This window comes from Esox lucius, chromosome 5 (assembly GCF_011004845.1).
Source record: "Esox lucius isolate fEsoLuc1 chromosome 5, fEsoLuc1.pri, whole genome shotgun sequence".
Lineage (NCBI taxonomy): Eukaryota > Metazoa > Chordata > Actinopteri > Esociformes > Esocidae > Esox > Esox lucius.
In genome coordinates this window covers 35362420-35384021 of record NC_047573.1, presented here as the reverse complement: position 1 = coordinate 35384021, position 21602 = coordinate 35362420, and the positions used below count along the sequence as shown (strand labels likewise).

Genomic DNA, 21602 nt, shown 5'->3' with positions numbered 1-21602 from the left:
GCACAGAGAGGACAGTTCGAAACAGGCTCCTAGGAGCAGGGCTGAAGTCGTGCAAAGCTAGAAAAAAGCCCTTCATCAATGAGAAGCAAAGAAGAGCCAGGCTGAAGTTTGCAAAAGACCATAAGGATTCAACCGTAGAGGAATGGAGTAAGATCATCTTCTCTGACCAGTCACATTTTCAGCTTTGCCCAACACCTGGTCATCTAATGGTTAGACAGAGACCTGGAGAGGCCTACAAGACATAGTGTCTCACACCCACTGTGAAATTCGGTGGAGTTGATCATAAGTGATGATCTAGGGATGCTTCAGTAAGGCTGGAATCGGGCAGATTTGTCTTTGGGAAGAGGACAATAGATAGTTACAAGCCATCAAACAAAGCCGAGCTAATTGAATTTTTGTGCCAAGAGTGGCATAAAGTCACCCAACAGCAATGTGATAGACTGGCGGAGAGCATGCCAAGACGCATGAAAGCTGTGATTAAGAAACTGGGTTATTCCACCAAATATTGATCTTCCTAAGTTAAAACAATAGTATTTTGTTGTTGAAATATTAATAGGAATTTGTTTTCTTTTCATTATTTGAGGTCTGTAGACAATGCATATTTTTTTGGTTATTTTGGCCAGTTGTTATTTTCTACAAATAAATACTCTAAATGACAATATTTGTATTTGGAATTTGGGAGTAATGTGGTCAGTATTTATAGAATAAAACAAAACTGTTCATTTTACTCAAACACATACCTATGAATAGTAAAACCAGAGAAATTGATAATTTTGCAGTGGTTTCTTAATTTTTTCCAGAGCTGTATCTGTTGGCACTTTCTCTCAGCAGTTCAAAACCTGTCAAAGGTTTGGACACACCTTTCCATATTGTAAAATAATTGTGAAGACATCAAAAATATGAAATAACACATGGAATCATATAATAACCAAAATGGTGTTAAACAGATCAAAATACATTTCATATTGTAGATTACTAGCCTTGATGACAGCATTGCACACTCTTTGCACTCTCTCAACCAGCTTCCTTAGGTAGGCACCTGGAATGTATTTCAATTAACAGGGGTTGTAGAATTTCTTTCCTTAATGTGTTTAAGCCAATAAGTTGTGTTGTGGCAAGGTATACAGAAGACAATCATAATATATGCATCACAGAGTTCAAGTAATAGACATATCTCAACATCAACTGTTCAAAAGAGACTGTGAATCAATATTTAATGGTCAAATTGCTGCAAAGAAACCACCACTGAAGGACACCAATAAGGAGGACAGATTTGCTTCATCCATGATGCATTAGCATGAGGCTGGTGGAAATCTGTCCTTTGGTCTGATGTGTCCAAATGTGAAATGTTTGGCTCCAACTGCTGTGTCTTTGTGAGATGCAAAGTGAATAAACGGATGATCTTTGCATATGAGGTTCTCACCGTGAAGCATGGAAGATGAGAAGTGAATGTGTCTGGGTGCTTTGCTGGTCACATTTAGAATTAAAGGAACACCTAACCAGCATGGCTACAACAGTATTCTGCAACATTATACCATCCCATCTGGTATGCAATTAGGGGGACTATCATTTGTTTTTCAACAGGACAATGACACAACACACACCTCCAGGCTGAGCTATTTGTCCAAGAAGGATAGTCATGTAGTGTTGCATCAGATGACCTGGCCTCCACAATCACCCAACCTCAACCCATTTGAGATGGTTTGGGATGAGTTGAACAACAGAGTGAAAGAAATGCAGCCAACAAATGCTCAACAAAAGATGACCTCACACAGCTGGATGGGAGAATGCCTAGAGTGTGCAAAGATGTCATCAAGGGAAAGGGTTGCTACTCTGAAGAATCTAAAATAGATAAGTATTTCAATTTGTTTAACACTTTTTGGTTACTACGTGATTCCATATGCGTTATTTTTTAGTTTTGATGTATTCAATATTGTCCTATATTGTCATATGTGGAATTAGGAAAATAATAAGAATAAAGAAATACAGTTGAATTAGTAGGTGTGTTCAATCTACTGACTGGTACATTATATCAAACAAAGTGACAAGACTACTGTTAATCACAGGTGGAACCTATATCTACAATATGAGTTTTGCACTGCATTGAATCTAAAGTTTTCAAACATATTATAGCATTGTATGAAATTATTTTTTCCTATTATCATTAAGGGTTTTTTTATACAATATTTTCATTATTGTAATGCAGTCTGGTGTACAGTGTTTACATGGTCAAAATAATAACAAATTAACAATAAAAAATTAAATCATTTTTTAATTGGGTGTTATCCTCATATAGAACTTTATGGTTCTGAAATTTCTATCTTGGTAAAGCAATAAGGTGGTACCTGCACAGAATGTTACAGAACTTATTTAAAGTTAAATCCAGATCAAGTTATTGATTACTTAAAGAGAATACCATCCATCTTTATAATCACTCCCTCATATCCATTTATTAATTATCTATACACACACTGTATGTTAAAGCGATTGTAATCTAAAAGGAGAAATACACTACATCCTATAGAAAATTAACAACATTATTAGTTTAATCATGGATGAGTAAAATAATAGATTATAATAGTATTTGCTCATAATTATAATAGATTATAATAATACTTGCTTTTTTGTAAAACACTGGGTAAATTGGTTATTTTTGTCTTACTGGGATTCTTTTAAATAGATATACCCCAATGGGCCTTTAAACATGTTCTAAGGTACCCGTCATTATTTGATTTACCAGAAAGTGCATAAGTTCTGAACATTATTTTGAAGAAGTGGTAAAACAAATTTAAAAAAATGCAAAAGAGAACAAGAACCAGTCCAATAAACAACAATTTCAGTCAAGGAATTGGAAGCTTAATGTTCTAGATGCAAGAATGTATAGTTTTAGGATAATTATCAACACCAAGCTGAAAGGGATTTAACCAGAAAGAACTTTCATATTTTAATTGTAAAACTTTTATTAAATCTAATATATCTTATATGTTAGGGACCAAATACAGAATAAATTAATGTTAAAAGAATTGTCAGAAACATTAGACCTTGACCTTCTAGTTCCAAGGACAAAAAATATTGACCATATATTTTCAAGAATGTATTTTTCTGGGGCTATCTGAGGGGGATAAACAACACAATCTACACATATGGCAAGTTAGGCCAGAGTTCCCGGATTGTATGGACCTATGGACTCTGCTATGGCAATTTTCATATTCTGTGATGCTAACTTGTTGTTTTGTCCACTACATACACTCCAGACTATCTTGCATCACATTGTGGATACAGGCATGAAGAATCAATCAACTCCAATCGAACTGATAAGTCTAAATGAATTACCTTAATAAACTTGAGTTTGTGCTTAAGCTGTTTGCTCTTTCATCTAAACTCCTGGGCTCAGGTTTTTGCTTGCATCATAATATGGATACAGACATTAATAATCAATTTACAACTCCAGTGTGAACTGATAATGAAGCTAATTATTGAGGCCTGAACACAGGTTTCATTAAGTTAATTCAGAGCATTTTTGCTGACAGTGGAGTAGTGGGTCCAGGAGACTTCAGAGTGATCCATCTGCAACACCAAAACCAAGTGTGTGGTCATGGGTGACAAACAAAGTAAAGAATAGATTAGAATAATGTCTATTGTGGCTGAGTTACAGCATGGTTCTCGGATGCCAGGGTTCTGGATTTGATTTATCCAAAGGAGCAGTATGAAAATGAACACTCTCACTACTGTAAGCAACACTGGATAACTGTGTCTACTAAATGTAAAAATAATTAGTTACGTATATTTACCAATGTTCAACTATAAGAAGACACTATGGTAACGTTTTCACATATTTAGATTAAGATTATGTCTATCTCCAAAGATTTTCAGAAACATTTTCAAATAGGAGAATTGCAATTGTGAGCAGTATTCCACAATACAATAACGAGTATCAACATAATGTTAAAATCTCTGTGTGCCGTTGTATTTACACAATTACTACAAATGCTCTTTGGGCATTGATTTATTTAAATATTTGTCTCCAAGTTTTGAAGGGGTACGACAGGCATCACTACATTACTCAATTGATTTGTTCCAAAAATTGGAACATTATTTTTGTGTGCTAACATTAACAATATATATGATGAATGTTTTGCTTCTATAATGACACACTAGCCAACATAATAACCACCTTGACACAATATGATACATTAAGCATAAACAGAAAGAGATAAAAAAATGAACTGTGTGTGAGTTAGATATTGTTTTTGTTTTTTTCCTTTGTTGAATAAAGCACTAAATGCTACACACTTGGATACCTATATTAATATGTTTAATATAAACAAATTGGTTTTCAACAATTTGCACATAAGGAAGCATGAGGTAAAACAGTGTAGACACAGAAAATTTGATGTAGATCTACATTTCTTCACGTATTCAATACGGTTTACGTTTGGGCCATTGCCTTATCAAAACACAAAAACGTTTATGTTTAGGCTGTGCGCATATCCACACAGACAAATGTGACAGATGGTATATCGTCCAGGATAAGGCTTATTACTCAAATAGTTACTTAACGATGTTGTTTTATTTCTGGTAATACAATTTGTCATTGCGCTTAAACTGCCTCGTTTTGCGTAAAGGGGTGAAGTTTACTTATGACTGTCATAGATTACCATAATTCAACTGCATGTCCCTACAGCTGGGACTCGAAGTGAAACAACTTGGCGCTGCCGTCGAGGCTGCTATCGCTGTTGTCCAGTCGGTTGCAGTCCGACCATGTCCCCATTATACTCGGCTCTAGAGAGTTCACGAAACCGCCGGAACAGCGCGAAAGGTTGCATGAGCTGACATGGAGCCTTCGGTCTGCCTGTCTTGGGCAGCAAAGCAGTCTCTTGAAAGCCTTTCTAAAGTCCGGACTCCTGCAGTAAATTATTGGGTTAAAAGCAGAGTTGACGTAGCCCAGCCAGTTGAAGAACACGAAAAGGTTTTTGTCCACGACCTCGGAGGATGACAACACCCGAACAACATTAACTACAAAAAAGGGCAACCAACAAAGCGTGAAAGTACCCATAATTATGCCCAGAGTTTTCAGCGCTTTTTGCTCCTTAATCGCAAGGATTTTTGATGGTCTCTTTCTATTTGGTTTGCACTTTGAGACACCGTTGAGGTTAATGTGGAACCTTCCTTCGCATTTGTCTATTTTTTTCAACTGCTTTTGAGCCTCTCTGTACACTCTGGCATATACAAATATCATCACCACCAAAGGAATGTAAAACGATATGATGGAGGATGAGATGGCATACGCACGGTTGGTTACAAAGTCACAACATTCAGGATTGTCATAACAGGCAGTATCCACATTGTCCCGAGACCAGTGCATCAATATGGGTAGGAAGGAGACCAGAGCAGAGATAGCCCACACGCTACAAACTATCACTTTCGCCCTGGCTTTGGTCAGCAAGCTTTGGTATCGGAAAGGCGAGGTGATGGCAATAAATCTGTCTATCGCAATAACACATAGTGTCTCAATGCTGGCAGTAACACAGAGAACGTCCACGGATATCCAAAATTCACAGAAAAAAGAGCCGTACAGCCAAGCGCCTCGGACTTCCAGCAGGGCTCCAAAAGGTACCACCAGCAAACCCATGATTAGGTCCGCGCTCGCCAGGGACACAATAAACACGTTTGTCAGTGTTTGCAGTCTTTGGTTCTTGGCTATAGCAACAATTACCAATATATTCCCAACAACAATGATTAAAACTATAAGACCCATAACTAATCCCACTCCGATCATCCACTGCTCAGATGAACCAGCGCCTGGTGAATTGAGGTCCACCTCAGTTCCACTGGTAGTTTCATTATCAAACCTTATGGATGACGGACCATCCCCCATGATGGGATTTGCTCTGTATGTAAATGTTTTCTGTTCATGAAGACAGTTTTAGTAAATCCTGGTCCAAGAGTTTTTTTTCCTCCGTTGTCTTCCCGTCGCGCGTAAATTTCATTGAAACACTGGCCTCAGCTTGCACTGACAGCTGGGCAATAAACCAATGACGTCACTACGTCTAGCAACCAATTGAGCGGCGTCTGTCACCATGTCTTGATTTGGGCGGTCGGGCTCATTTCGGCAGATTATTTCTTGTATAGGGATTGCGAAGTGATTAGAACTAGTAGTGCAGCAGTAGAAGCTATTCTATGTTGTTATCACTATTTCATCCATCCGTGCCATTCATTTTGCCCTATGAAATGTATCATATGACGAAGTCTATTTACAACAACTTCAAAATCTGACTAAAGCTTGGATTCAGGGCTATCCACCAGATGCATTTCTAGATTTTCGGGTCAATATAATTTTATTGGAATCGCTTTTATAATGACGATATACAAACGGGTGCCAAATTAAAGAAAAAAACATTTGTAATGTGGGTTTTATACACTGCAACCCTAGTAGCCTATAATATCACCAGAGGCGTCGCTAGGATCACAATTCATTCGGGGCTTCGCAGCATTGTAGTTCGAAAGATCGGTTGGCAGTATAACGTGTACCCAACGAAAGGTGTAACCGTATGTTGTGTTGACTTAAAGTATCAACAAACATTAATTAACATTAATTAATTGCATTATTACAGTAAGTTTACTCTCATTGCTTTAATGGTGATCTTTAACGTTAGCATTTCATTAATCAGTTGTAATGTGGCAATGTGTGTTGGCTCAATCTTGGCTGTACTTGGGCATTGTTTGTAGTCGTGTTTTTTCCGCCGTTGGCCCGACTGAGTATAAGTGGCTGTGTTCTACGACATGCGTTGAACATATTGGCAAAGATCGTTTGGCAGTATAAGTGTACCCAACGCAAAGCCAACCGTGGAAGTTGTGTTGACTTCAATATCGGTAAACAAACATTGGTTACTTGCATTATTATATTCTCATTGATGTAATGGTGATCTTTAACTTCAGCATTTCATTAAGTTTTATGCTTTACAATCAATGGGCTAATCTATAATTTGTCTTATAGCCATTTCTACATGAAGTTACAACTAAATTCAATTTAGCAAATTCCAGCTACATTGATGCCTTGGTGCCACCATTGTCATATATTTAGTTTGGTTCAAAGCTTCTGCTAAACCACTGTGGGCCCAACCAAGAGGGTTGGTGAACTACGCATTTGACATTAGATGGCACTGGCCAAGTGGGTGACACCTTGTTACACTCTCCATCTGCAATTGGCAGTGGCATGACCTTGCTGGGACTCAATGGCAGATGCTTTAAACCAGTGGCTCAAACTGTGTGTGGTATGTGTACACTGGTGTTAGCTACTTGGAGCACCCACTGGTGGTACACCATTTGACTAGAAAACCTGAAAGGGATTTCATATTTTGTATTGTGAAGTACAATAATGCTGTAGAGTAATGCCTTTACAGTGATTCTAAAGTTTAGTCCAAATTCATGTATTCATGGTGGCGAGGCGAGAATCAGCTTATTGGGTGCTCATATTGCTCCTGAGATTTCATGAACAATTTTATAATTGATCATGCAATTTGCACAATAGGTTGTGTTTGCAACACAAAATTCCTAAATTAAATGCATAAATAAACAGCATTAACATCCTAACATCCTACAGCTCTGGACCACTGCACCTTTTTCTTTCCTTTCCAAAAACGTTGAAAAGGAACGTTTTGAGTGAGGAACAGAAGCATTCAATTTGCAGTGGTCTCTTAATTTTAACCCTTCTGTTCCTCACTCAAAACCAAAACCTTTATTTTTGACCTTTTTGGAAAGGAAAGAAAAAGGTGCAGTGGTCAATATTTTTTTCAGAGCTGTATATACACATGGTGATATACATGGTCATTCAATGGTCATTGATATTTTCTGTTGCTTCTCTGTCATGGTGGCTTTTAGATACCTTGATAGTTTTGCTTGATCCGAGGCGGTACTTGGTCTGTAAAGTTTGAGAAGCCCCTGCTTTAGACCAGTGAGTCATGGGGGGCTCCAGTTTATCCCTATTGACAGTCAATTGGACAGTATATAATGAATTAGGCTGATAGAGATAATGAACACTTAACACAAAAACATATGAATGCAGTAGGTCTATATTAGCTCAATTTCAGGTTGATAATCCAAGATCGATGCTACAAATTCAATGCTACAATATAATAAAATGATCATATATTATAATATATCATGCTATGTCTATGCATTTTGGGGGATAGTTGGTTTAGTTCATACTGTATAAAAGTCACCTTGTGCTCCCTCAGGCCACAGATCGTGGAAAGCCTCATCAACTGATGGTAAGTGGTAATTTTTTATTAATGTTCATGTAATTTAGCTGACTAGCTCATAACTACAAATAGCAGCAATAAGCCTTTTGAACAAAACTAAACTATTGTATGTTTGACATATTTCCATAGTCAGATATACAGTGGGGAGAACAAGTATTTGATACCCTGCCGATTTAGCAGGTTTTCCCACTTACAAAGCATGTAGAAGTCTGTAATTTTTATCATAGGTTCTCTTCAACTGTGATTGATGGAATCTAAAACAAAAATCCAGAAAATCACATTGTATGATTTGTAAGTAATTAATTTGCAATTTATTGCATGACATAAGTATTTGATACATCAGAAAAGCAGAACTTAATATTTGAAACCTTTGTTTGCAATTACAGAGATCATACATTTCCTGTAGTCCTTGACCAGGTTTGCACACACTGCAGCAGGGATTTTGGCCCACTCCTCCATACAGACCTTCTCCAGATCCTTCAGGTTTCGGGGGTGTTGCTGGGCAATACGGACTTTCAGCTCCTTCCAATGCGTGTGCTGCAGGATTTTAATCCATGACGGCGTAGTGTGTTACTAATTGTTTTCTTTGAGACTGTGGTCCCAGCTCTTTTCTGGTCATTGACCAGGTCCTGCCGTGTAGTTCTGGGCTGATCCCTCACCTTCCTCATGATCATTGATGCCCCACGAGGTGAGATCTTGCATGGAGCCCCAGACCGAGGGAGACTGACTGTCATCTTGAACTTCTTCCATTTTCTAATAATTGCACCAATAGTTGTTGCCTTCTCACCAAGCTGCTTGCCTATTGTCCTGTAGCCCATCCCAGCCTTGTGCAGGTCTACAATTTTATCCCTGATGTCCTTACACAGCTCTCTGGTCTTGGCCATTGTGGAGAGGTTGGATTGAGTGTGTGGACAGGTGTCTTTTATACAGGTAACAAGTTCAAACAGGTGCAGTTAATACAGGTAATGAGTTGAGAACAGGAGGGTTTCTTAAAGAAAAACTAATAGGTCTATGAGAGCTGGAATTCTTACTGGTTGGTAGGTGATCAAATACTTATGTCATGCAATAAAATGCAAATTAATTATAAAAAAATCATACAATGTGATTTTCTGGATTTCTGTTTTAGATTCCGTCTCTCACAGTTGAAGTGTACCTATGATAAAAATTACAGACCTCTAGATGCTTTGTAAGTAGGAAAACCTGCAAAATCGGCAGTGTATCAAATACTTTTTCTCCCCATTGTAATTCCTATTTGCTAGAACTAGCTATCTAAGTAAAAAACTTATCCAGCTAGCTAACTCTGTCAGTTTGACCACATTCAAGCATAGCTAAAGAACTCCTATAGACCTCAGTATTTCAGTGTGTGTGGCTGATATAATGTGACCGAAAAGTACATTTATATAATTCAGGTTCTGCTAATAAAAATGAACATTCAAGATATGGGCTACATATTATAACATAAATAATTGTGTTTAAGTTATTCACCTTTAAAGACAACATTTTACGTCAGCTCCACGGCTGACCTTTTCTCCCTAGCTGTCTGATCCTGCTGTTACTTGTCATGGTCACCGTCTGATCCTGCTAAAAAGCAGTACAGAATGACATGAACAGCTTGATCTACATTGACACCTGCAGAACCTGATGGCAATGTTTGATCTATAAGACCGACATTAGGTTGTCAAATACAGCTACCTATGTAGCGACACACATATAACGTTAGCCAACTTAGAGACCAACTATTAAGCTAGTTAGTTAGCTAGCTATATCTTCTAATGTCCAATAGCTAGCTAGCTGGACAGGGTATTATACAGTGGCCGTGTTTAACTCTATTTTTAGATGTTCAACATTAGTTTAAATTTGGCAGATTAATTCCCCAGATGATGGGGGAATTAACTTCTGTATAAACTACTATATATTTAAAATAATAGTATCATATGAAAACATTTGCTTGTCGTCTTTGTCATTCTTTCCGCTTCAATTTTAGATTTTTCGCGCATGAAAATCAGCCTGTCTCGCTCCTCTACCCCCTCGGTGTGCAACAATACCGATTTTGACCAATCATAGTTCATAGTGCATTCTAGAGCGGGAACCAAACTTTGCATCGTACGAGTTAAATCAAATGCAATAATTTTTGTTTTTGTGGAAAGAACCTGTTTCCTGTTTCCTGGGGCGAAGACAATAAGGACAAGGGACACATGGGCAGCCCTACATTTCGTGCGAAAGACGATTAGGTAGGGTCGTTTTTCGAGTGAACGAACAGCTCATGCCAGCCATGCTAAGTCTGGATTCGAAACAGGGTCTCCTATATGACAGGCAGAGGCATAAATATAGGCACTGTAGGCAGTCACACTGGGGCCCATTGGGTTTGGGGAGAGCACAGGCCCACCAACTATGGGTTGGAAGAAGAACTGGCTCTTGTCTGCATAGATTGTCACTGTAGATATATGCCAATGTTCATTGAGGTCCAACCAAAGATACACTGTGCCATTTGCTATATATACCTAGAAAACTCAAACCCTTCTCTGTCATGGTTTTTATTTTCTTGGGTAAAATAGCTATCTATAACTAAATAATATTCTTATAAAGCATCAACTATAAAAATAGTAAATAAACTATGAAAAACGATTCAACTAAATTATTAATTTCTTTTTTTCTCATATACAGATATATGAAATGATGATTGCTGGGTAATAATGTTGTTGTCCAATGTCAAGTCTCTATTTTATCATGACGTGATGATAAAAGAACTGGAGGAGATTGTAGCAAAGCTGCCTAAATAAGATTAATTTGGCTTCTTTTATAGTCTCCAACCCACGGTCTACCCCCAAGTCCCCAGTCCTAGCAACAATGCAGCAGTTTGGCTGGCATCAGCATCGCTACCCTCAGTGGTTTGGCAAGTTCAACAACCATGCAGCAGGTAATGTTAGGATAGCAAGTTCGTTATAGGCCTATCGTTAATAATAATCCTGCAATTATGATAGCAAACTAGATCTAATTTTAGTCCTAAATAACATTAGGATAGTAAGATAGATATAATGTTATTTTCAAATAATCTTAACATTAGGATGTTGTGTTAGATGTACATTTCAAGACAAGTTATACTTGCACGATTTACGTTAGCTAGTTTTTAGCTGTTCATAATGATCAAATGATAATGATAACTAGAGATGCATTTCCACAAGAAAATGAAAAGTGTGATTGAGGAATGAAAAATTATCATTTCACAACACATCCATATACTAGGTTGCAGGTCTAACCAGTAGAGACAGAGTCAGAACCAGGCAGTTCAGTTGCAGTCAGCACCCCAAGTATCCCGAACAAAGTAGGAACACCTACTAGAGATGACAGAGGCCAAGACCAGGTTGAGGTGATGCCAGTCAGTGATACAGAACAGGAGCAGGTGGAAGAGCCACAGCCAATGCAACCGGACGCCACAGTCAATGGGCATTTTGAGGAAAATGTTTTAGATGCTCCAAGGCTTTGGAGTGCACTTCCACAATCAGTCAGTGACTCTGAATCTGTTACCATATTCATCCACCGCCTCAAGCATCATCTGTTCAAATAAGCCTACCCCTAGCCTTTGCACTTTCCCATGTCCGATTCCTTTTCTTTACATTTGTCTGTGTACTGTCCAATTGCTCTCCTCTGATGTTTTTTGTTTTGGGTCTAATGTAAAGCTTCTTTGGGTCCCAGAAGAGCGCTATATAAATTAAATATATTATTATTATTATTATTAATGGCACCATTGATGCGCAGTTGGTGAGGGACGTGTGTAATGCGGCACTGTTTTGGAGACAAGGGATGGAACGTATAAAGAATGTAACAATTACATTAGCTACTTGCAACCTAGTGTTTCGGGGGCATAGAGATATAATGGGACAGCCAAAAAGTGGGTATTTCCTTGCCATTATAAAGCTGTTGGCAGACTATGACCCTGTGCTGCAAGAGTTGATCATATGGCCTGAGCGGTCATTTAAAAACCTCAGCGCTTTTGACCAGGCAAAGACAACAGCACAGATGACCGCAGACAAATTGGTAACTCAGAACACCTTCCAAAATGCAAGAGTAAGAAGAGTGAAACATAATTTTGCGCCTATCCAACACAGAGAGCTATTTTAGTCAATCATTTCTATTCCAATCTGGACATAATAATCAACCAACATGCCAAAATGTTTATTGTGGATCATCACTCCGTAACATCCAACTTCAGTGTGGTGTGCACTGCCCTGCTATTGTTTCTGACGTTACCTGTGACAGTGGCAACAGCCGAGCAATCCTTTACGAAATTAAAACTCAGCAGGAGAGGCTGAATGGTCTGGCTATCCTGTCCATTGAAAGCATCAGAGCCCAAGAAATTAACATTAAGGACATTGTCAAGGATTTTGCTCAAAGCAAGGCTTGTTAAATTCCATTCAAATAGATGAGTACAAGTGGTTTTTCAATAGGATTTGGGGTATCCAATGGGCTGCCGTGCCCCTATTCAACATCTTGTTATCATTTCGGAGTCAAGTCGCCGCAGAGCACCTGTTTTACAGATCTGCGTAAAGCCACTGTGTGTGTCGTCACACATTGACCGTCTGTTTACGTTACCGTATGTAAGAGCACAATCCATGGTCCTGATAGCTTTTTCTTTGACCTCTCTACTTAACCAACACAATAGCCTAAGAAACTCATTCAACTTTAAAATCCAACACATTGTTGGTAAAATATATATAAGCCTAATGGTGTATTTGTGCTTCATAACTAGTAACTAGCGTATATTAGGGAACATCATAATAATGTGCACTGGGGCACGTGGTAACTAGCTTACGCTACTGGTGACAGGCTGTGTCTTTAACCACTATCCCACTAAACTAAATCCATGCTCGGTATAGCATCTCGACATTAGATCATTTTGTCACGCATTAATATTACACCAAGTTTGAATATTTAGCTAGACACCATTAAGCACTGTGTTACACTGATGTTTCTTATTAAGTTTACTTCCACCACAAATAGCATCTATGAACAGTATGGCTTTTCCTACTGGCTGTTTTAACAGCTTATTAGCCAGTAATAGGCTTACAAGTATCTACTAACTTACTAACTTACTTGGTATAAGAAATGAGCAATTGCTAGCAAGATTGAAGATGAGTGAGTTGGGGAGTGTGCTTTGTCCGGGCGTGTTAGGAACAGGTTGGCGGCGTGACCTGTCGGCACTCCTCACAAGATTAACTTTACACTGCCAAAGCTCTTTATTTCATGGCACAACAATGCTCGGTTTTCTTTCATTTGTGAATGACATTGATACAATACCTATCAATATAGGTAATGATATCTGACTATCGTCAAGTGAAAAGATAAGAGAGGTTGTGATCTATATTACCCCAAAAAGCATGCACAGATGCGTACTTTGAAAATCCACTAGAAATAGTTACAATATAACCATTAACTGTTTTATTTTAGGCTTACTATAACGTAGCTACTGAAGGTTATAACCATCAAAATATACGACTATCCTGAACAAATCCTAATGCATAATTTGTTTTGACTGTGGTGAGGCTCGAACACCGATTGCCAGAATGACAGTCCACGTCTTTAACCACTCAGTCAGTCAGTCACAGACATTTGCTGTTCTTGGCCGGTTCCACTTACATGATCCAGCAAAAACTGTCCATTAAAATGTTTGAAAATCAGTCTTATAATTCAAAAACAAAACAAAAACACAGCTAGAAAAGGAATATAAAAACTTTTGCAGAGCCAGCATAGTGTTCACGCATTAACTTCTCACAAGCCCTTTTCCAGTATGTCCAATAAACAACCTAATGAGGTCTTACTGAATAATTTCACGGCGACGTTACCTGGCAATTGATCCCGTCATAGCGAGCGGGTTGAGAAGCCACCACGGTTACGTCTGTAACACAAAGTGAACTCTCAGGACGCTCGGTAGCCTGCCAATGGCGGGAGTGAAAGGAGCCCGGCATTTGCATACATGAACGTTTCACTGAAGGCCAGTGAATGTAAACACTGCCGTGAGAGCTGGCAGGCAGCAGAATGAGAGACACCTCTGAACCTGCTTATGTCTATTGGAGGGGACTGGTATAGAAGGGAGAGTAGTTATACCTATAACTATCTGAGAACACCCACTACCCTGAACATAGCTAACATAGCTCTTACCACTACACTGAAAAGGGAAAGGAATAGAGCATGCACAAGCAAAACATTAGAAGACCTGGAGGCTGCAGGGCGAGGGAAAAGCCGCTCATTCTCGCCACTACTCATATCCAATGGAGCAGACATAGAGACAGAGAGTGCGCTGGCTGAGTCTCTAATAGCCACTGATGGAGGCACACAAGGGCATGCAAAAGGTACAAGTGATTTAACAGGCTCAGACACTGCCTGAGACCCCACAAAAGTACAACTTACACCCAAGCAACGTTTAGCTTGTTTATTGAAAGGAAAAGAAAGTCGGGCCGAATCTGCGATGCCGTCAGACTCAGCCCATATTCGTAGGCCACTCCACGCCTAGTCAGGACGGTCTGGGTTTCTTAGACGACCACGGAGTATCCAGTCTGGGGGCGGGTTGTCTGCGTCGCACAGGAAGAGCAGGAGCCGCGGCAGTAGGAGGAGGAGGCGCCGAGGCAGCAGAAGAGGCGGCAGCAGAGACTTGGCAGCGCTGGCGCCGTTTAGCAGAGGAGCCTGGGCGATGAGCAGAGGACTGTGACCCACCACCACAACCCACGTGGGAAGAGAGCGGGCTTGTCTGAGTCAGGGGAGTCGAGTCCTGCGTAGAAGCGTCCTACTCGGACATCTCGTCATCGTCGCTGTTAGAATCCAACACAGCGGAGACATCCACCTCCTGTTCGAAGAAGTTTACACAGGAGGAGCAAGCCGTGGGTTTGGTGAGACTCTTGCGAGCATGGGCCAGTCCCAGGCAGGAAACACACGAATGGTGAGGGTCCTGATCCAGTGACAGGTCGGCGCAACGGCAAGCGGCAGCCAAAAATTCATCATATTGAGCTCAAATTGCTGAAAAAGTTAATGCTGGTACTGATAGAAAGGTGTCAGAACACACAGTGCATCGCAGTTTGTTGCGTATGGGGCTGCGTAGCCGCAGACCTGTCAGGGTGCCCATGCTGACCCCTGTCCACTGCCGAAAGCGCCTACAGTGGGCTTGTGAGCATCCAAATTGAATCACAGAGCAATGGAAGAAGGTGGCCTGGTTTGATTAATCATGTTTTCTTTCAATCAATCTATCAAGCAAATTTATTTATAAACCCCTTTTACATCAGCAATTGTCACAAAGTGCTTTTACAAAACACCCGGCTTTAAACCCCAAAGAGCAAACAACAGTAGTGTTGAATTTCAGTGGCTAGGAAAAACTCCCTAAGAAGGCTGAAATTTAGGAAGAAACCTAGAGAGGAAACAGGTTCAGAGGGGTGACCAGTTCTCTTCTGGCTGTGCTGGGTGAACATATTAAGAGTACAAATTGTAATAATTAATAAATGTATGTGGGCTGAGTCCAGTCTTTTACATCACGTGCATGGCTGGGTGTTTCGCTTACCTGGAGAACACATGGCACCAGGATGCACTATGGGAAGAAGTTAAGTCAGTGGAGGCAGGGTGATGCTTTGGGAAACCTTGGGTCCTGCCGTTCATGTGGATGTTACTTTAACACATACCACCTACCTAAGCATTGTTGCAGACCATGTGCACCCTTTCATGGCAACGGTATTCCCTGATGGCATTGGCCTCTTTCAGCAGGATAATGCGCCCTGCCACTAAGTAAAAATTGTTCAGGAATGGTTTGAGGGGACACAAAAAGGTGTTGGCTTGACCTCCAAATTCCACAGAACTCAATCCAATCGAGCATCTGTGGGATGTGCTGGACAAACAGGTCCGATCCATGGAGGCATGGAGGCACCACCACCACAGGACTTAAAGGATCTGCTGCTAACGTCTTGGTACCAGATACCACAGCACACCTTCAGAGGTCTAGTGGAGTCCATGCCTCGATGGATCAGGGCTGTTTTGTCGAGAAAAGGGGGACCAACACAATAGTAGGCAGGTGGTCATAATGTTATATGTCTGACCAGTGTATATGTATATAATCATTCCTTCTTGAAAATGCAGGTTTTGCTAATAAAATGTCTGTCATCAAGAAAATATCTGACCTTTCTTCACCTTTTATAAGATTATAACCAATAATATTTAAGTGAAAAATCAATGGATATTTTCTCAGAAAAAATAAGAATAAAAAATAAAACGGTTAGTGTTTTGGTTGCATGCCCAAAGGAGCAAGTCTGTTTGGATTGGTCTCTATGAACCAAGCAGATCTTAATTTTTTCAATTCAGAAATGTTTTGTGGCAAAATATCTTAATCTTTGGAGCTATTCATTGTTCCCTTTATTCTGACCAGAACCCCTGTCCATTAGAAACAGCCCCATAGCCACCATGCTTGATAGTGAATACTGTGTACTTTGGGTAATGATCCATGTTGGCTTTGCGCCAAGCATGTATTTTGTAATTAAGTCCAATTAGTTCTACCATGGTCTTGTCAGACCATAACATATTTTCCCATATGATTTGGGGAAATCTACACAGTCTTGGGTGTTTTTTTTTTACTTGTGGCTTTGGGCTTGCCATTATAACACACAGCTCAGAGAATATGCGTAACAGTTTAACTATCCAGGGAATGCCCAACTCCTGACAGAAGGTCCTCTAGCTCTGGCCATTGGACTTTTGGTAGCCGATGAGTTTTCTCCTTGCTCTGTCATATATTTTCAAAGGGAAATCCTGATGTTTGCAATGTCCTGGTGCTGCCATTTCGCCTGCACTTCTAATCATATTATAATACTACTTGGGAGATATGTTATAGTTTTTCTCAAATGTTTTGGCACAATTCTCAAATGAGAATTATCTTTTTTGTGATTAGTGTCTTGCTCACACCAGATTAGAATTTCTTATTCATTCAAGCAAATTGCATGTATTTTCACGTGTGCAAAAGAGTAAGTACAATTGTCTACAACTTTCACAATACCTACAAGCGCATGGCTTACTGATCAAAACTGATGAGTTGATTCTCAGTGAAATTGTCATACTCTTCACAACTTCTAAACATTCTTTCATCGTGTGAGCCATCACATGCAAAATTATCCATTAAATTATCCATTTCCATAAATATCAATTACTTTCTTTTCCACTGCTTGAAGAAAGTATCTTCCAGAAACTGGCAGTAGGTATGGGAGTTGAGTTTCAGTCCATCCTAAACCCGAAAAGGTCCAACTACGTCATCCTTAATGATAACAGCCCATACCAGTACCCCTCCACCTTGCTGGTGCCTGACTCGAAGTGGTGCCCTGTGTCCATTAGTGATCCAGCCACTGGCCCATCCTTCTAGTCCATCAAGAGTCACTCTCATTTCATCTGTCCATAAAACCTTTGAAAAATCTGTCTTCAGGTATTTCTTTGCCCGATCTATACGCTTCAACGTGTGAATCTTATTCAGTGGTGGTCTTCTTACAGCCTTCTTGACCTTGGCCTTGTCTCTAAGCACTTGACATCTTATACTTCTGGACACTCCAGGTAGGTTACATTTCTGGAATATGGTGGCACTGGAGGATAGTGGGTTCCTGGTAGCTTTAATTAATCTCAAGTCTTTTGCAGTTCATTTGCATCTTTCTCCAAAAAATTTTTGAACACCAGTTGACTATTCGCAGAAAAATGTTTGAGTGTCCGGTGGTCACGCCTCAATAGTTTAGCTATTTCAAGAGTGTTGCATCCGTCTGAAAGGCATTAAACAAATTATGACTTTTCAGTGTCAGTTAAATCTCTTTTTTGGACCATTTTAACTGAGGTCATGAAGCTGCCTAATAATTATGCACACCTTGATATAAGGTGTTATTCACTGTTGGCACACCCTCCCTCATAATACAAATACATATCACCTGAAAATGATTAAATCCAGTGAGCATACAAGTGTATATGGTTTGGAGTTGGAAAATGTGCATAGAAATAATAATATGATCATAATACTCACTTGCCTAATAATTGTGCATGCAGTGTACATACAAATGTGCATACCCTTTCTCTGTGTACTACAGTATTGTACAATATTGACTTTTCCCAGTAGACTTTTACCTACTATTGAAATTTTTATCTAAAAAGCTCAGTGTACACAATAGCATTCAGCTAGACAAAACTGACATTCTTGTATAGTACAGTAAGGAGTTAGTGTCAACAAAAAATAGAACAAAACTGAAATTCAGATGAAACAAACATTTCCAGGGTGGACTGCCATGGTGAAAAAATTACTCACACGATGACAAAATAACTTTTAATTTTTGTGGCATTGGCCAACTTACTGACCAAAAAATTAGGTTTTGAATCATGAATTAAATGTTTTGGGTGAGTTACTACATTTTGCACACATGCCATAGATTTGTGGTGCCCCATGAAACAGTTGTGACATTTGCACATTATTTCTTTAGATTTAAGCCTTTACATGACCAAAAGCTGCATTTTCAATAAATAAAATATGTAATGTTATCCTAAGATTGGATATTTAAATCAGTATCTATCTATTATTTGAAACAAGAAGACACAAAATAAAGGAGTAAAGATCTTCCTACACACTTCATCAAACAAAACAAAAATGTAGACCCACTGCTTGAATTATGGTCTGGCACTTGCAAGCCCAAGGCAAAGCACTAGAATGGAAGTCCTTAAATTGGGTGTAATTTAGAATTTAACTATGGTGCCAAATTGACCAAATAAGACTGGAAGGATTTCCAGATGTTTTCAAATGTTGATAATTTGGTGTTTAGAAAATACAAAACATAATTTCTAAATGTAGAGTATTTGCCAGCATTTGTCTCTGAGACATATTTTATTTGAGGGTACATTTTATATTTTTTTTCTAAAACGCCTCGTACCACTATTAGTAGGTACTCACCACTGCTGACCGGTAGCATTCCACAAGCATTGTCGTTTCAGATGCTCTGACCCAGTCACCTGGCCATAACAATATGTTCCTGGTCAAAGTCGAACAGGTCTTTAATCCAGCCCGTTTCTCCTGCATCCAACGAGTTGACTATGAGAACTAATTGTTTATTTACCATCTTATCTACCCAGACCTTGACATGCTCCCTTGTTAGGAGATGATCAACGTTATTTGCTTCCCCTGTGAGTGGCCACAATGGTTTGGCTCATTAGTGTATACAGTTCTTGCAGACCAGTAGTAAAATATATGCAGTCCTCCCTCCAATATTGACTTCATTTAATAAATACTGCAATTATCTTTTATACATGTCTTAATGAACTAGCAACATTTGAGCACATTCTTATGACTTAAAATGTTCCTATACCTATCTGGTAATCCTGACTAATGTGTTTGTAGATTCTACATTGATATGAACAATGTAAAAAAAAATGTGGCTAATTTTACTAATATTTCATGCAGGTATGGTCATGTGACATTTTTCAAAGATAAATCATTGAGCTTTTTGGTGGAAAGAGGCTTCTGTATGATGTACCTGCATCTACAAATATTTTTTAAAAACTGTTCTAGCTCTATGGGTGCAATTTTGTGTCATTATCCCCAAAGTTAGTAACATAACTGTCCCATTACATTTAATTGTTACAGCTGAGATTCCAATATTCTAAAACCAAAGGCAGTTTGGGACAGAAGCACCACACTCTCCAGACTTGACTAACTCGATTGAGTTAGTTAAAGCACGATGAGGAAAGGCAAAGATATCTGATTACTAACTCCCTAAACCCAGAGTGGCCAGTTGCACCACCCTCTGCTAGATCGTTGTTTAATCACCTGATCTTCTATCTATCACCCGATAGATAGAATATAATATAACCAAACACTTGGTTATATTATATTTCATTTAAAGTGTCATTTTATTAGTTTTCAGAGAAAATGTTTGTGCAAATTACATATCAATGTTTCTTTTTTAACACAATTTAAATATGTAATTCTGAAGTTGATCAGAATGGTGCAAATCACAAAGTCAGATCACGAAGGTGCAAATCTGAGTAATAACCAAAGTGCTATGTGTCTGATGGTGGATAATTGCAAATCTATAAGCTTTCCAATTATATATTATTAACAGAGTGGCTGCGGATCTGGCTTTTCTTGTTTTTCAGGTTGTAGATGTCTAAAGTTCTGTGCATATGCATATATTTTAAACACAGGCTTTCTCTGCAGCGGTAACAATGATTCAAACACAATCTATTCATGCAGCATATCAAACACACAGGCAAACAGAATAGTAATCTCTTTCAATTGGCATTGCCTAAGGAGGCAACTAAACATTGCAAAACAAACTTGCCCACTGTCAAACTCTGGCTTCATACTGTTAGGTTCTGTACCATTTGGTTTTTGTTTGTGAATGCAGCCCATTATGTTTGGTTTTTGTTCCTACACGCAACCTGTCCTCGTCCTAATTGTGGTCTGCTCCGTGGCCTGCTGCTGACCCAGACCCTGTCCTTGTTTTATGGGGCGCACCGAGGGAGCCCGAGCTGGAGGGTGCCCCTGAGGAGCCTCTGCCGCCACCACCACCACCACCAGAATGGTTGGAGGAGGGGTTACTGCTGCCGCCCCCGGAGGGGTGGGATTACGCTTCTGTCCTGTCACTGAGCCCAGTCTCGATCCTGGTTGGTTTTTGTTTGTGAATGCAGCCCATTATGTTTGGTTTTCTGTCCTTGTCCTTATTGTTTCCACCTGTGTCTTGTTTGCTCCCTCGTTGTGTCTCTATTTAAGTTCCTCCTGCCCCAGTGGATGCATGGAAGAATGTTTCAGAGAGAGTGATACATGCATGAAGTAAAACGAAGTAAATTGTTATTTAAACATTGACAAATCACTGATTTGGCATCATGTTGATAAGTAATACATTTTTTGTAGTGGAGTCATGCAAATAATAAATACTTATCAATAATTGCGGGGAATGATGTTTCCCCTGTACTGGTTGACTGGTTGTCTCTGGCATAAACTAGGAAGACACCCCGTCTGAGCCGGCAGCATGCAGGCAAGGGTCGTAAAGGAAGATTTTGCGTGAGGAACAGAAGGATTAAAATTAAGAGACCACTTCAAATTGAATGCTTCTGTTCCTCACTCAAAACCTTTTTTTCAACTTTTTTGGAAAGGAAAGAAAAAAGTGCAGTGGTCTCTTCATTTTTTCCAGAGCTGTATAAAGCCCCTTTTTACAGCAGCAGTTGTCACAAAGGGCTTTTACAGACACCCAGTCTAAAACCCGAAAGAGCAAGCAACAACAGATCATGAACAGTGGCTAGGAAAACTCCCTTATAGGGTCCAAAATTAGGAAGAAACCTAGAGAGGAACCAGACTCTGAG

General features: G+C 39.4%; 1 protein-coding gene and 1 long non-coding RNA gene across 3 annotated transcripts; one reads left to right on the top strand and one right to left on the bottom strand.

The window, feature by feature from the left end:
- Window positions 1–3967: 3967 nt before the first annotated feature.
- On the bottom strand, window positions 3968–5990 carry adrb1 (adrenoceptor beta 1). The gene has a single exon (XM_010905300.3). It carries the CDS (start codon window positions 5876–5878, stop codon window positions 4679–4681), a length of 1200 nt encoding a protein of 399 aa, XP_010903602.1. The 5' UTR covers window positions 5879–5990; the 3' UTR covers window positions 3968–4678.
- A 499-nt stretch (window positions 5991–6489) lies between these two features.
- Window positions 6490–21141, top strand: LOC105031083. 2 transcript variants are annotated; one of them, XR_829663.3, is made up of 4 exons: window positions 6490–6613; window positions 8238–8270; window positions 11065–11178; window positions 20731–21141. It is a non-coding gene; the product is annotated as an uncharacterized LOC105031083 (long non-coding RNA). The 2 variants fall into 2 exon arrangements; XR_002196782.2 differs by lacking the exon at window positions 6490–6613 and adding an exon at window positions 6757–6873.
- The last annotated feature ends 461 nt before the right edge of the window (window positions 21142–21602 follow it).

Coding starts and splice junctions, on each gene's coding strand:
- adrb1 (XM_010905300.3), bottom strand. CDS start 5,878: ATGGGGGATGGTCCGTCATCCATAAGGTTTGATAATGAAACTACCAGT.